Here is a 17389-nt window from a genome sequence, read left to right on the forward strand (position 1 = left end):
AAGTACACGTCGTCATTTTATAGTTTTTTTTTTTAATTTCCATCCATTCTATTCATCGCTCGTGCTAAGTGCACTGCTCGGAACACTAATTGAATCAGACGTCGTTTTACATGTATAATGATTATATTTCTTTGATGGAAAGCCTAGGACAGAAGCGAGTCTGTTTTATTTGATATCGAGTTTTCACGTAACAAATAACAAGCAAAGATCGTAACAGAAACTTTATTACAGGCTCCTATTCATTAACAAAATCAAACTGTGAAGACAAAGTCGAAACTTAACATAATTAAAACAAAAGTTACAAAGTTAATAACAAGTAATTATTATAAATTAAATTAAAATTAAATAATTGCTAAAGGTACATAGAGTCGTTACTTTATCTTTCGTGTCTTGTTAATAGATTACAGATTGTAAAGCACAAAGGCTTTTATTTTTTTGTATAGATACATATTAATTTCATATATCGTGTGTGTGTTTAGGGACTTAGTAAAAGTTATTTGATACGAACTCTCAGTATCAGATCATAATAGCAATGAAAATTTTCCACGAGACATTATTTCGCTTTGTTTCAGTTCAGTGGAACCGGTATCGAGCGTAGGTGGAATATTTAAGTGCCTTCTGTTGCTAATTTAAGTTAGATATATTTGACTAGACTCCACTGGTGTCTACACTAGCGATATCCATAATAATTACATGCAACTAATATTTGTAAAATACTTTTTGGGTTATTCCAAATCTCTATGATTGCGCAATATAATTGTAAACAATGTCATTGGAATGACGCAGTCTCCGTACAAATGTTTTTTTTAATTTTATTATTTTTAATAAGAAACCAAAATATACCATAATAACTGTACATTCACATATCATAGTAATTTGTGTAAATTATTATGGTTATCATAGAATACTTCTCGATTTATCTATACTAATAGCTAAAAAATATTACATGAATCAAATTTGTCGGTACCGTAAATCATAACTTCATAATTTAATAACCACATGTCTAATGAAGCTTTAAAAAAAGTTCCTAACTTATAATTAAGAATAATATACTTCAAAGATATTTCTGCAGTCGCCACAGTTCTCAAACGGTCCAATCAACAAATTCAGCACTTCATTTCGTATCATCCCTTTTCTCTTGTTTATCTTTCGTATTAAAAATATTAGAAGTGCCGTTGGGATCTTACGTAGTGATGATTCGTCTTACGCCCGGTGACTTTATTTAGAAAACGATTCGATTTATACACGAAGTTCGAACAAGACTGAGGTAGGTTTAACTGAGGTAGGGCACAGCAGGAATTCCCTGCTCAAAATATGGAGCAGCCCGACTGGGGTAGTACCTCGACCTTACAGAAGATTACAGCAAAATAATACTGTTCTCAAGCAGTACTGTGTTCCTGTTGGTGAGTAAGGTGACCAGAGCTCCTGGGGGGATTGGGGATTGGGTCGGCAACGCGCTTGCGATGCTTCTGGTGTTGCAGGCGTCTATAAGCTACGGTAATCGCTTACCATCAGGTGAGCCGTACGCTTGTTTGCCGACCTTGTGACATAAAAAAAAAACAAGACACGTTTTGAATGTAACGGTTCGTAAGATAAACGGTCAGTTAAATAAATAAATATTTACACAATACACACACGGTCGTCTGTTCCTAAAGTAAGCAACTTAATGCTTGTGTTATAGGTTACAGCCGACTGGTATATAGCTACATATTTTTTTTTTCGATAAACATACTTATAAATAATACATATATAAATATATAAATAAATATTTATATTACACCCAGACTCGGGGTGGGAATCGAACCCACAACCCTCGGAGCAGAAAGCAGGGTCACTACAAACTGCGCCAACGGGCTAGTCAAAAGTTGTATAGACAGTTAGGCATAGTTATGGCAGCGGTGAATCTTCCGTCCGCCGGGGTTTGCAGAAGAATTTGGATTCCTGCGATCGCGGCACGGGCGACGAAGGTGGACAGCGCTGGTTTTTAGTGGGTAGTCCGGCATCGCACCTACCGCCGGGAGCCCCACACTCCCGCTGCCCAGCTCGGCGGCGGGGTCAGTGCGTAAATGCATTTTCCAGCGTAAAAAAAAAGCGCTGAATCTTCCGTGGTGTTGCACCTACCGCCGGGAGCCCCACACTCCCGCTGCCCAGCTCGGCGGCGGGGTCAGTGCGTAAATGCATTTTCCAGCGTAAAAAAAAAGCGCTGAATCTTCCGTGGTGTTGCACCTACCGCCGGGAGCCCCACACTCCCGTTGCCCAGCTCGGCGGCGGGGTCAGTTCGTAAATGCATTTTCCAGCGTAAATGCATTTTCCAGCGTAAAAAAAAAGCGCTGAATGTTCCGTGGTGATCCGTTTCAGAAGGGCAGCTGAGTGAGCAGCGCCGCGCCGCGCACGACCCAGTGGTCGGGCGCGCGCGCGGTGGGCAGGCGCACGGCCAGCACGTAGTTGGTGGAGTGGCCCGTGGTGGACAGCACGCCGCGCCGCTCGCCCGTCTTGTACAGCGGGCAGGCGTAGCGCGCGTCTGCCGGGATGTCCTCGCGCTTCATGGGGATCAGCCACACCTGACGGTCGGCGGTACGATAACTGGCCGCTTACGAATTACATTTGTGGTTTTTTTACCAGTCATTTTGTCGCTTGGGGGATGGGAGGGATGGGCTTATTTTTTAATCATTGTTAAGCATTGGCGTTATCAGGATGTCGTAGATTTTCGTAGAAGTCAAAACTATACGATAGATTTTAATTAGCTCTTATGTTAAACATTAATACTGATGTAAGCTGCAGTAGTGTAACAAGTAAACGATCAGTAATAAAACTAAAAATCGGAATAACAAAAGCATGGGCACTTTAAGCCTGTGGACATAACTTTATTTAAAAAAAAAAAAAAAACATTAACACTGACTTTATATAAGAAACCGTATCATAAAAGATGGTAGGTTCAAAATCTATTAAAGGGCAATATACCGCACTACTTGCATAACTACTACTTAACTAAGTACAAAACACTTAATGAATTAAACTCAAAATATTCCACATTAAGCTAGTAGCCTACTTTCAAACAGTACGTATATAAATAACAAACACTAAAATCACAAACTAACCGGCGGGAAGTCGTCGTAGAGCACTTTGGGAAGCGACTCGTCGACGACGTAGTCCTCCATATTCCAGCGCGCGCCCTCCATGAACAGACCGCGGATGTACACGCCTTCCTCCGGTGGGGTCTCCAGTTCGAACGAACTTTGGACCTAGATTTTCAGATCACGTTTTTAAGATTACCGTATGTTTGCCTGCCCATCCGTTCACCTGTTACAAGCCTGTATTTTTTAACCGTAGTATGTATAATTGAAATTTGTACAAAATACATATTGGCTCCTATAACAAAATAAACTAGTATAAAATTTAAAATTAATAGAACTTCCGTACTTAGACAAAACCGTGCTAATAAGGTTTTACTGTCTGTCTCTCCATTCATCCATCCGTATTTTACAGGAACATATTTATATAGAGTTAGAAATAGAGTTGGAATTTATTTAAAATTTAAACATTTGCTGCGTATGCATGTTTTAATGTACGACTGTCTACAATTTTTAATTTTTAATAAGATATTTATAATTTTGCCAAACAAGATAAATTCAGGAAAAAAATTAATAAAAACGAAAAAAAAAAATGTACTTCAAAACCATAATACTCAAATTAACTTTGTATTTGCTTTTTAATCACATTCGTTTTTTAGTATTGAAAATCGGAAGTAATACATCTGTTGCTAATATATAATTTGGTTAGAGGCACTCTCAAAAACATGGATTTAAGCGATCTAATTATGTCTACGATTTTTTTTTATATTATATCCACATTACAGCATTATTGCCAATCAATACGCAGGTAGACTAGTTGTACGAAAAAAATTACCATATTTTGTATGCATGTCATGTTGTAATATTTTTATATATATAAATTAAGCGGACCATTGGCATTGATAAATATTTTACACGCTCTTTGTTGCAATACAAAACACTTATCACGATACTACGAGTATATTCGCTTGATTACCATAATAATGACGTAATTAATAAGAAAATTAAATTAAAGGACTTTAGTAAGCCAAACTAATAATGTTTGAGCCGATATCTTGACTATAAACCATATAAAACCTCGCAATACTCTCTCAAAGAAAATCGGGGTGATGTACTAGAAGTGTAGACATAGACTCGTGTAGTACAGTGAGTAAGCCGGAAGCCCAAACCCCTCTCTTATCTAACTCAAGAGGAGAAAGCCCTTAATACAAATAGATCAAGGGGCCTCTCCCCTTTGGTTCGAACAAGCTAGCAACGCATATCTGTTACTCATACTACAAATTTCGTATCAGTAATCGCATAGCATAAGATGGTATATCTTCTCGTATTTCGTCTTTAACCATGAAAACATTAGCGTGAAAGGTGACAAAAGGAGAATTTAACGGTGTTCCAGTTCACAGTGGTTCCAGCAACTGGCTATCGTTGCACCAACAGTTACGAGTTGGATCCCCCCACATGAAAATAATTTTGTATATGTAGACTTTGGTCGTGGTCTGGGCGTTAGTGCTTGTGCATGTGTCTAAGCCCCGCAACAAGATTCACGCCCTACTGGGAGCTGTTGAATGTGGGATAGTAAGTTTTCTTCTTCTTCTTCTTCTTACGGTGCCTCTTCTCTACGAAGGTTGGCGACCATCATGGCTATCTTAATCTTCGAAGCTGCAGCATGGAAGAGAGAGCGAGTACTTAGATTAAACCATTCACGGAGGTTCTTCAGCCAGGATATTTTCCTTCTACCTGGTCGGCGTTTTCCCTCGATTTTTCCTTCAATCACAAGCTGGAGAATCCAATATCTGTGTCCTCTCATTATGTGACCAAAATACTGCAGCTTCCTTTCCTTCACAATCCTCATTATTAGTAAGTATACTGTCTGTGAACATACCTCGTAGTGGAAGGCGAGCTGGTCGATGGGTATGCGGTACTTGCGCGCGTAGCTCTGCTGCGCCGCCGTGAGGAACGCCTGCGGGAAGTAGAAGCCCGACAGCCAGAACACCGCCGGCGGCCCGCGCTGGTGCCAGTGCTGGCCGGGACATAGGCGGTTTAAAATACTGCGTCAACTAAATACTAATACAGTGCACTATACAAATCTATTTTCGTTCGATAAAAATTAAGTAGATGTTTCAACTCTTATAGTTCACTACGCATTATGCGTGTCAACTTTGTCCATAGATAGAAATTTAACTATAAACAAGTGCGCAAGTCAAAGATATAAGTTTATTTTTATAGCTAAAATAATTTTTATTCTTATCTTCAATAATATGTAAATTTCTTGTTTGGCCACTATTTCGAATTTAATGTGTACACCAAGATGGCAACAAAAGTCCAAATTAAATTCTTCAAAAACTGTACTCATATAACAAAGCAAGGAAATGCGGCTTTTCATCAAACAATGCCATAATTAAAACTATACAATACACGAGTACATGTCGACATACGGCCATATGCAAGACGATTACACCCAACTAGCTTTATTGAAAAGCTTTTACTAGTATTGAACAAATTTAGTCAATACTGCGCAATAAAGTAGAGCAGTGAAACTTCATCTTTTTTCAACCGACTTCCAAAAAGGACGAGGTTTTCAACTAGATTGTATTTTTTTAAAATGTATGTTACCTCAGAACTTTTGGAACTGGGTGGACCTATTTCAATGATTTTTGTTTTAATCGAAAGGTGGTACGTGCCATGTAGTTCCATTCAAATTGGATTGAGATCTAAGAAGTACTTTTCGAGTTGCATGTAATGCGTATTTGCTTGAATATTTTTTTTCGTTGTTACTTGTACTACTCGTCGATGTAATTGAAGTCGGATTTTTTGTTTGCAAGTAAATACATTTTATCTCAACACGAGACGATGCTTGTATAGTATAGTACAATATGATAATGATATAGTTTAGTATTACAAATATGCAACTTGCCTGTAAGAACTCGAGTCTAGCAAGTAGATCGTTGAAATATGCGGCAAGAGGCTTGAGCGAAGGATAACTTTTGCCAGCCCACAGCGCTGGGATGCGGCCGCGAACCATACTCGTCAGCACTTCCTCAGTTATGTCATTGAGAACGCTTACACCTTACGACAAACAGAACTATTTTGGTCAATCAGTACGGACTTGGCTTTCATATCGGCAGTAGTTGCACCGATAAAAAGTATTTTGGCGAAATCTTCTGTGCTCATTTGGCACTATTGAAAGCCATTTTAAGAAGAAGAAGAAAAAGTAATTTGAAGTCTACCACGTGTTTTAAAAGAAAATAATAATAAATTAATTTTGAGATTTTGATAATTTCTTAGTAAGATACGAAAAGTGCAAGTACATATTAGTTTTAACTGAGGTAGGGTACAAAATATTCAGCAGCCCGACTGGAGTAGTACCTCGACCTTACAGAAGATCACAGCTAAATAATACTGCTTTCAAGCAGTGTTGTGTTCCTGTTGGTGAATAAGGTGACCAGAGCTCCCGGGGGGAATTAGGGATAGGGTCGGCAACGCGCTTGCGACGCTTCTGGTGTTGCAGACGTCTATAAGCTACGGTAATAGCTTACAATCATGTGAGCCGTACGCTTGTTTCCCGACCTAGTTATATAACAAAAAGAACAAATACTTTGTGAACAAAAACTGTTAACTAAAGTCTAAAAAATTAGTACGTCCCGCGCCAGTCACAAATTCTAAGAACTCTTGCTACGATTGACTCCAAACAGCGATTATCACTCAAAATCAGATAAAGAAGCAACTGCTATATCGACAAGGACGATTCTTACTTCATAGTACCATTATAAGGTAGAGACATCTTGCAGATAGCTCACCTTGTACAGCACCGATCACAGCTCTGGAGCTAGTTCTCACAACAGAGACGAGCCGCTCATACCGCGCCGCCTCCTGTATCACAACGATGGACATCGGAGTCATGTCCGCTGGTTTTATGTCGCCCTCGTGCGATGGACCCGTGAGGATCTGCTTGGGTAGCCTCGCTAGAATGTCTTCGGCTATGGCCATCGCTTGTTGCTCTGGGGTTACACCGACCCCACCCGCGGCCATGGTATCCTGATATAAATTACATAAAAAATATTCAAATATTTTATAGATTAGAACCAATTTTAACAGTGCGAAGCGAACTAACGATTTCAACTTTATACGATACACTCGTAATGTACATATGTATAGACTAGATGACACCGCATACGTGGTTTTGCCATATATATTATTAAACCCTTAATCCCTTGTAACGTAGGGGTATGAAAAATAGATGATGGCCGATTCTCAGACCGACCCGATATACACACAAAACTTCATAAAAATCGGTCCAGCCGTTTCAGAGGAGTATGGTAACTAGCATTGTGACACGAGAATCTTATATATAAGATATCTAATGTTAAACTTATTATAGATTTCTTTTAGTCAGCGAGTCATATATTTATATTTACAAACACATTTTAACATAGCTTTACTTTTTTATATGCTTGTTAGTTTTTTATCTTTATGATATATATTATGATGGGCTTTGATGCATAAAATATAATCTATTGTGTACCATACCAAGATTATGATAAGTTCATTTTTGATCTTTATATCCTGATGCCCTTTGCAGGCATACTGCCTACGTATGTCAAATTATATTTACCTAATCTTACCTATTTTTTATTTATTTTAACAGCAAACGTAGACAACTGTGAAAGTGGACGAGAAAAAAATACTACTAAAAAATAAACTCTAGACAAAATAATAATGTTTTTAGTAAATGAAGAAGTAGCCATGAAATGTACTTTATATATCGATAGTTTTTAAGTACATATATTTTAAAAGAAAAATAAAACATTCAAAGTAAATAGAATAAAGTGAATGTTTTTTTCTTAAAACTTACCAAATGTTTTTTCAGACGATCCTTCGGTAAAACAAAAAAAAAACAACGGTATGATTAATTGCTTCAGCAAGATAAGAAAGATAATGATATAATCCATTAAATGTTGCTTACCGTGCGATCCTTCAGGAGAAGATGAACGGATGAAACATAAAAAAAATGAGATAAATTAGCTACTGAAAAATGAAATCTAGTTTATCTAAAATTATCCTACAAGTAATGAATAGTTTTCACAGTAGTTTGTTAGACAATCTAAATACATAATTTGTAATTGCGATAAAACTAAATACTAAACATATATCTTCGTAACTGACGAAATTACAAAGTATAAGACTTACCATCAACACTCAATTCAAGAATTATATCTAATAAGTATGTATGGTCTAGGTAATTAATAAAAAGAAAATACCTATTTGATATTGATAAGCTTCAATTTTGCGCTGGGGTTTTAAAATTGGAACTTGGTTTTTAAGAAGTACTATCTACTATCAAGTTTACTGTTTACTGTTTACTCATATGCTTATTAAATACAGATCTCGGTTATAGTACCTGCGTAAGAACGGCAGTGCTGAGTAATTCCTCGGCCTCGCGGAAGTGCTTTGTGATGTCGGCGTTGGAGTGGAAGCCAAACACGCTCGGCGGAGTCGCCACCGGCAGCGAACGGGCAAATGAAATGAAATCGGAGTGCTCGCGGAGTGTCGGTATGTAGTAGGTGCCTAATTTATTAATACATTATATATAAAATATGACAAGAAAATTTTTGATAAGTTTGAAAAGTTGAAAAGTTTTGAAACTGTGCCAACGAGCTAGTCAACAAGAATCAAATGTTACTAATGCCCGCATTTTAACTATCATGAAAACAAGGCTTATGGGTAATACTAGTGAGGAAACATCAGGTTAATTTTAAGTAAAATAAATACAATTTAATGCTGACTGATGGGTAGACTGATTTAAATAGGTAGGAAATAGGGAAGCCTTATCACGTGTAGTTTTGGTAGCACTATATACTACATGTATTTCCAACGAATACATGTTATCAATGGAATACGACGACATTACTATGACTTTTCAAATTACTTATTAAATGTAAAATTAATAATAACTAATATATTTTAGTAATCCCTATATAATTTTGTACAGCATATTAAGTTAGAAGACCAACTCTTATATTTTATAAATCATGTTATTTTCAATCTAAAGGTTGAAAGGCTACTATTTTTGTATAAACGTAGCGTTAACAAAATGTTGTTTTTATCTATCGAGAGTAAGGAAAATTAAATCGAACGCGATGCAGTGAATAAGAATATCGAATTAAACTTCAACACAATTCTTAAACAAAAAAAGGAAGATTTTTTTCGTTAAAGTGGAATATCTGGAAAAATTTACCTTATTTCTTATACATCATATAAGAGCTTTAAAAGAGATTATATTATTAGCTTAAAGAATGGTAGTACAGTACTACTGTCACGTGAAGTAATAAACCATGTACTAATTATTATTATAGCATTTTCTTACGGAATCGCCTATTGAAGTTCTTAAATAATTTCATTTATTTACAATTACTTCGTTAATTACATTGCATATGATTATGCAATTATGGTAACATCAACTATAATACTATCAGAACGCTAATCCTGTAATATTTTTAATTTAGGACTCATAAGACATTTGATTAATAATGAATTTCAGATCCCTCTATATACTTAGTGTATGATTAGCTATTGTATTAATATTAGTGGATAAATATTATGTATACGTACAATTCTACTTATGTCATAAATAAATAATAAATAAATGTCTGTTATAGTCGGGGTTATATTATGTGGTTGTACTCCGGAGCCTCGAGACGAGATCTCGTTCTATTGGGAACGAAAGAGTGTATTTAAAAACTACCTGTAGCTCTCAGTATCACCCGCGTACGTTTCAGATCCCGTGATTGTTAATAATGATCCCATAGGCATAACATAGGATAAAAATAGCCTATTCTTTACTATCAATTGTCAGCTACCTGCTTACCTAGATTCAATACAATCAATTTCAACAAGTAAATCCATCCTGACAAACTTTTGCATTTATAAATATTAGTATCTGGGTGACCGCGCTCAGCTCGATATTTTTAGTAAATTGTGTTTTTTAGAAATCATATTTAAATATAAATTACACATTAATAGAATATGAATATATTATCCGATTTTACTGACATAATAATGAAAAATATAAACTGGTTATTTAAATAAAAAATTATGAGTGCAATTAGAAAAATTATGGAAAAAAATCGATCTGGAGACATGGGGATTTGAACCTAAAGCTTCTCGGTCGATCCTTACTGGCCGATTTCCCACCTGAGCTATTACAACTTCATTGACAATTGCGAAATTTACCTTCGTATTCAAACGATATTGTAGCAATTTTCCATTGCCTAAAACATGGATAAAACAACATTTTCTAAAAATGAATCTTAGCTAGATGGATTTATCGCTACTGAAACCTCCTATATACTAAATTTCATGAAAATCGTTGGGGCGGTTTCCGAGATTCAGATTATATATATATATATATATATATATATATATATATATATATATATATATATATATAAGAATTGTTCGTTTAATAGTATTAGATTAGTGGGATTTTCTAATAAGTATGATTTACCTGTGGGATCGAGAGGGTACTTGTCCTCCTCGATGACGCGTGGGTTGTAGAACTTGTAGAGGATGGTGTTGAGGCAGCGGCGGTCCCAGTCGTCGGTCACGCGGCCGCCGTAGTTGCACTCGCCCGTCAGGTAGCGCAGCGCCACGAACTGCACGTCCTACGAGACGGCACCCTAACTCTTACTACTGATCGAAGAATATGTCTTACAGTACATTGTGTACGTGAGTATATAGTGAAAGAATAGACATTAAAATTCATGCCGTGTTAGCACTTATAATGTACCTAGTTTAAAGACATTTTACAATGTTCATTGGTTTCCTTCAACTCGAGTTGAAAAAAAGCAACAACATTGTTAAAATGTTATTGCTTTATATACGAGTATGTTATTGGGTAGCTTTGTTGTAAACAATAGCCTCAGACACAATTAAATACACAAAATAACTTTCTATTGTAAAATATTATTAAGACATTGAGTTGATTTTTTTATTTTTTGAATAGTGCATAAAGTATAGTAAAATTTTTAAAATACACTTACGAGAATTAGATAAACTTTTTACAGACTCAATTATAACTTAGATAAGCAGCATACAATATAGGTAGCTCAGAGTGGAATTTAACAAGGCGCATGTTAGACGCAGTCACTATGAGTTTGGTTAACGTTTACCTCGTACTCGTTGAGGAACATGTAGAGCTGCGTGACGCTGATGCGCAGGTCGGTCTCGTTGAACTCGTAGCGGATGTTCCAGCCGAGCGGCCCGAACTGGCGCCGCTCCTGCACCACCGCGTGGAAGAAACACAGCGCGAACAGGAGCTTCTTGAACGTCTCCGTCTGCTTGTTGCCCTCGAACCACTCCAAGTCGTTTATCGGATCGCTTTGGTACGACCGGGCTATGTTTGCTCGTAAACCTTTGTTTTAATATATAAGTGAATGGTTTTTAATAGGGCTTTGCTTAAGCAGAAGGTTGTCCATACTTATATATATAGCTAACCTAATTTTAATGAGTGATTAATCGTTCATTAAATCAGGTTTTTGTTTCTATTGTCTACGCTTGGACTTAAGTCAAGACTTATAGTAGTCAGGACACGTTGTTTGTATTGATTTTATCGATACTACATTTGTTTTGAAATATTGTTGATGTACAGGCCACATAAGGTGACTACCATGTAGTAGTCTGCTTGTATGTCTACTATTTAGACCGCTATAAGTAAATAGACTATAATCACATCCTTCACAGTGTCAAAACAAGTCAAATATTTACAATTTTACAGAAGAAGTAGATGTACTGATTGCTAACTTGATATGTCAGACAATATTTTAAAACCCTATTGCTCTAAATTTATATTTTACTATTCAAGAATGACAAACAAAAAAAAAATTGGTAAAACACTTAACGTATTCACGAAATGTACTTAAAAACATTTTATATTTTTTGCTACATATTACTGTCTTTATTTTTCTTCATGGCCAACTGTTACAGGAGTATTGAAAACACGTCTCAAATGGAAGAGCTTTTGATGTTTTAATATGCTTCGTCTAAAGCCAGGGGATACTCATCCCAATTGGCCTGCCCGCCAGTTGTGGTATGTTATACGGGTACGCGACCCCGGCTCCCCGAGCTGCTACTGTCTCAATCGCATTCATCCGAGGCAGTAGTATCCCTTCCCTTATCCACTCCAAAGATCCAAACCGTTCCTTCCTGATTTCCTTGCAGCGGCTCCCTCCCGCTCGACATACAAAGACTATCTCGGTGGGGAAGGCAACTTACAGCAGATATGCAACGAGATAGGTGGACCCGGCGGGATAGCAAAGCCTGGTGGACGGCTTAGGGCGATGGTAGAGGGCGTACAGTTACCATTGGCCAGACACATCATCGGAACCCTTCTCCGGTCGTATCGGTCTCTCCGTTCCACCGGACAAAGAAGGGGGAAGACGAGTGAGTGCACCTGCGTTTGCGCAAACGTTTGTGCACCTAAATATCTCCTGCGCACTTGACTGCTTCCGGAACTAAGGACTCCGAAAAAAAATTGGCTACATAAGCCACGCGCGAGCATACCAAAGACAAAAACGGAGTTGAATGCAGTCGCCGTGGCCGTAATCGGCCGGGAGGAGTATATATGTTTCGTCTGCTACGTCAATCGTGGAATGTCATCGAAAATGTAATTTTATTACTCAATTATACTTTACAAAGTGACAAGTGATGACATCGAAAAGTTTTTTTATTGAAATATTTTTTAATCATACACATTTCTACACGCTTTACAGTACATACGTCACGTAATATGGCTTTCTTTTAAACGTACTTTAATTTATAATACAGGTTTTGGTACATTATAATTATAATTATTTCGACAAGTTTACCTTGAGGTGGCTCATTAGTCATCTTCACTCCATTCTGGAGTACATACACGGGAAAATGATCTGCCGGATAGGAAGTCAACCACAATCTAAAATCCGGGTGCGTAGAGTCTGAAGTTAGACCTTCACATATCTGAATCGAAAAGAAAAGCAAATCAAATAAAAACATTGTTTAAGCTGAAGTACCTAAAGTTGAAGTAGAAAAATGTTGAAGTACCTTTTCCAGCATTGGCATCCAACTCTTAGCCAAGTGACAGTTTTGTAAAACAACCCAAGTGCCACTTCTAACACCTTCATCGATTAACTTCACTGCTATTGGACCTTGCCCTTGTCCAAGAGACAGAGAAAACAAACGAGAAGACCCAAAACCCTAAACAAAAATTGGAAATACAGTATTAAGTCTTATGTCTACTTATGCCTAACATAAGTATATAAATTACCTGATCGTCAGCAAACTTTAGTAAGGTACCCATAGGATCAGACCCTGGTGTTAAAACGAACAACAATGGGATACAGCAATGGGAGTCCGCGTAAGATGATGCCAAATCAAATAGTGGAGGCTCCACAAACTGACGGCCCATTTGCACTGAAATAATATGTTTATTGTAAAGTAGTAACCTCAAAAGAAAATATGCAGGTAAATTTGCTAGTAAAACTAACCTTCAACAAAATTTTGTACAGCGGGAACCATCATATCCAGGCGCATACAACGCAGTACCATCATTTTCTTAAACAAGAAAATATGATGAAATATATATCCATGTAAATATATATATTTGTTCTGCAGCGAATAGTAAAAACACATCATATCATATTCAAACCTCAAACATGTCGAGATTCTTGTTCCAGGGCGCTGGCAAGGGTTGGTTCTGGGGATCTGGGGTGTCACAGAAAGCCTCCCATTGGTTCTGGTGTTCAATAAAATGTTTGACTATTCCTTGAAATTTGTCAAATTCATTAAGCCTGAAATTATTAATTAATCTTGAAGAAACATAATTAATAACCTGTCAATAGAAATATATTTTCCCTGGACTAGACTAGTTTATAAAATGAAATTCTCGGTCTTCCTTGGTTTTAAAGGTTTAGAAAACTCTAATACCAGTGAAGGTATTAATTTGTAATCAATTACAATTGTTGATAATAATTATGTTTATTCGCAAACAACAAAAAAATTGACTTCAATTACATCGCCAAGTGAATACGACATAGGGACACGAAAAAACAGTCAAGTAAATACGTGTTGTCAAAGAATAAAAAGTAGTTATCAGATCTCGATTAAATTTAAATGTGACTACATGACAAGCATTAGCTTTCGATTAACGTAAGAATCATCAAAATCGGTACACTCAGTGAAAAGTTATGCGGTACAATACAACGTAGGTCGCCGAAAATAGTCAAGTAAATACGCATTATTAGATATAACTCGAAAATTACTTGTCAGATCTCAATTAAATTTAAATGAGACCACATGGCACGCACTGCCAGTCAAAAGTTCTGAGGAAATATACATTAAAAAAAATCGAAGTAAGAACCTAAGAAAAAAGGAGGCTTTTTTTAAAAGTCGGTTAAAAATATTATTTTTTTTTTGTCAAAACACGTAAAAAGTAGAGATTAATGTCAAATCAAATTTTCAAACATTATTAAATTTAAGTACAGTGATTGAACTTGTCGATTGTCTATTTAAAACACGAAATTATACACAACCAAAAAAAGTTTCGTTTGAGATCAGTGACCCAAGTCTGCCTTGATAATAATATCTAACCCATTTAACTCTGCCCAGGCCTGAGGGCTGAGGAAAGAGACGGGGTTGGGTGGCACGTTTCTTGGTTGAGCGCCTGCCAGGAGAAACATAACATTTGCCTGCTGAAGTTGACCTTCTGCTACCAATATTGTTATGGTGAGGAGCAGCGAAAACACCAGTTTATCCTGATGGACATAAATAAACATGTTATTGATAATAAATTTTACAACTTGACTTCTGACTTTATGACTAAGCTTGACTAGTTGATAGTCATTTGTAGATAATTCATTACAAGTTTCAAGAGTGACTCGCGGGTAATTACGTTTTTAAATAAATATTACATAAATTAGTAACTATACTGATTTGCATACAACGAGTATGAGATGAAGTCGATAACCAAGGGTTATGCTCACTTTCTAACATAACATACACATTACAAGACACAAATTCCTTAAAGAAATGTATGGGCTTAGTACTCATCAACAATTTTTTCTTCTGTGGAGTATCACACCCACATTACATTACATATTGTAAGTAATGCTAATAGTACAAACATTTGATACTCTACCACCAGGAATAATACATAACTACATAATTTCTTAGATCTTTCTATACACTTCCTAGAATTTAAGTAAGTAATACTTAAACATCGTATTACCTTTTCAAAAAGACTTCTGCAGATGTTTGCGTACAAAGAATATGTGAAGTGTGCTCGCAAGATAGCCAGTCTCTCAGGAATTTCCTCAACCTTTTCAGTGTTATCAATAGACGCGGTAAACAAACCTTCAAACCAGCCCAAAGAATACTGATACATGGGATCAATATTTGCCAATGAAGCTTAAAATAAAAGATTATATTTTATAAAAGTAAATACGTAATATGTATAGGACAAAGTGCATATTAATGTGTTACCAATTAAGAAGAATAAGTTAGTCGAATGAACGGCAATTGGTACGTAATCGTCTCTCGCTTCATCAATAGCTTTCTCGGTTGTCATCGCCACTTCTTGTTTTTCTTTTATCTCATTTGCCATGTCTTTAGCCGAATTTAATATCTAAAATGTAGTTGTTTGTTATACACTTAAATTTGCATGGAACTTAAATCTATTAAATAAGGTTTATTCTTTCATTCCTTCAATATAATGGTTTCCAATAGTGTTAAGGCTCAAATTATCTAGATCCATTATATAAAAATTGATGAATCCATTTTCATATACTTTGTTGCAAACGAAAAACATTTTCTTAGTTAAAATTTTGATGTTAGACTTACCTGAACAGCCTCTTCATCCTCTAACAAATGTTCAGAAGTTGACAGAACATTGAGTATTTTCTTTTCAATGTCCTGGAGTAGACGACGATGCTCAGCGCCTTGTGTGGTAAGGTCCGCCTTAGCTTGCTGTAAGTCTGGTCTCTCACGGGCAACCACCCTAGCTAGCAATTGTGCTTGTAAGCCATCCTTGGCTAACATAAAGTTAACCAATGTGACACGAACTCCAACTTCCGGCAAGTAGTGTGGATTTGCTAGTTTTGTGCTTATATACAACCTGATACAAAAAAAAATGTTAAAAATACAATAAAATATTATCAAAATAATAGAAAAACAACATGTTTGACCTGAAAGGCTATTCTATCTTTAGTATAATTAAACATACTTGAAATCTTTACTGTACTCAACGATTGTGTCTCCAATTTTTATGCAAAGTGCTCCACCTTGTTTAAACGTCTGTTGCTGTAACAATGGTTCCAACATTGGATCTAATTCTTCCAGAACGTTCTCCAGTAGCACCTACGTGAAGAACATAAAATTAATTATAGTTAGTACTAGCGACCTCTGTCCATCCATATTTTTTAACCGACTTCCAAAAAAGGAGAAGGTTCTCAATTCGACTGTATTTTTTTTTTTTTATGTATGTTACATCAGAACTTTTGACTGGGTGAAGCGATTTCGAACTTTTGACTGGGTGAAGCGATTTCGACAAATTTTCTTTTAATCGAAAGGTGGTGTGTGCCAATTGGTCCCATTTAAATTTATTTGAGATCTAACAACTACTTTTCGAGTTATATCTAATAATGCGTTTTTACTTGACGCTTTTTTCGTCGACCTACGTTGTATTATACCGCATAATTTTCTACTGGATGTACCGATTTTGATAATTCTTTTATTGTTGGAAAGGAGATATCCCAAGTTTAGTACCATGATAAGGAAACTAGGATCTGATGATGGGATTTTAGAGAAATCGAGAGAAACTCTTGAAAATCCGCAATAACTTTTTACTAGGTGTACCGATTTTGATAATTCTTTTTTTGTTGGAAAGAAGATATCCCTAGTTTAGTATCATGATAAGGAAACCAAGATCTGATGATGGGATCCCAGAGAAATCGAGGGAACTTCTTGAAAATCCGCAATAACTTTTTATTAGGTGTACCGATTTTAATGATTTTTAATTTAATCGAAAGCCGATATTTATCATGTGGTCACATTTAAATTTCATCGAGATCTGATAACTACTTTTTGAGTAATCTTTGATAATGCGTTGTTACTTGACTATTTTTTCGTCGATCTACGTTGTATTACTCGTCGATTTAATTGAAGTCGGTTTTTTTTTTCGTTTGCGAGCAAACACAATTATTTACACGATAAGTAATCACCAACATATCATATACTAAGCCCTTTTCCGAAACACGCTGCATCTTATGGTATAAGTATTATTCCGATCGGTT

The 17389-nt window shown here is 36.3% G+C and overlaps 1 protein-coding gene across 1 annotated transcript in view; it reads right to left on the bottom strand.

Annotated features, from left to right (window-relative positions):
- Nucleotides 1-2354: 2354 nt before the first annotated feature.
- Nucleotides 2355-17389, bottom strand: part of LOC123667746 (dynein axonemal heavy chain 7) — a 44027-nt gene continuing 28992 nt past the window's right edge. Inside the window, exons 56-75 of the mRNA XM_045601589.1 lie at nt 16321-16454; nt 15939-16212; nt 15582-15723; nt 15328-15506; nt 14691-14854; nt 13750-13891; nt 13589-13655; nt 13369-13514; nt 13146-13298; nt 12932-13061; nt 11237-11478; nt 10573-10729; nt 8467-8633; nt 8032-8040; nt 7921-7941; nt 6866-7103; nt 5983-6134; nt 4951-5088; nt 3099-3242; nt 2355-2561 (exon numbers count right to left, since the gene is read on the bottom strand). Of these exons, the coding sequence (XP_045457545.1) occupies nt 2355-2561; nt 3099-3242; nt 4951-5088; nt 5983-6134; nt 6866-7103; nt 7921-7941; nt 8032-8040; nt 8467-8633; nt 10573-10729; nt 11237-11478; nt 12932-13061; nt 13146-13298; nt 13369-13514; nt 13589-13655; nt 13750-13891; nt 14691-14854; nt 15328-15506; nt 15582-15723; nt 15939-16212; nt 16321-16454 (3006 nt within the window). The remainder of the gene's footprint in view (nt 2562-3098; nt 3243-4950; nt 5089-5982; nt 6135-6865; nt 7104-7920; nt 7942-8031; nt 8041-8466; nt 8634-10572; nt 10730-11236; nt 11479-12931; nt 13062-13145; nt 13299-13368; nt 13515-13588; nt 13656-13749; nt 13892-14690; nt 14855-15327; nt 15507-15581; nt 15724-15938; nt 16213-16320; nt 16455-17389) is intronic.

The sequence above is a fragment of the Melitaea cinxia genome, chromosome 3 (genome assembly GCF_905220565.1).
Source record: "Melitaea cinxia chromosome 3, ilMelCinx1.1, whole genome shotgun sequence".
Classification (NCBI taxonomy): Eukaryota; Metazoa; Arthropoda; class Insecta; order Lepidoptera; family Nymphalidae; genus Melitaea; species Melitaea cinxia.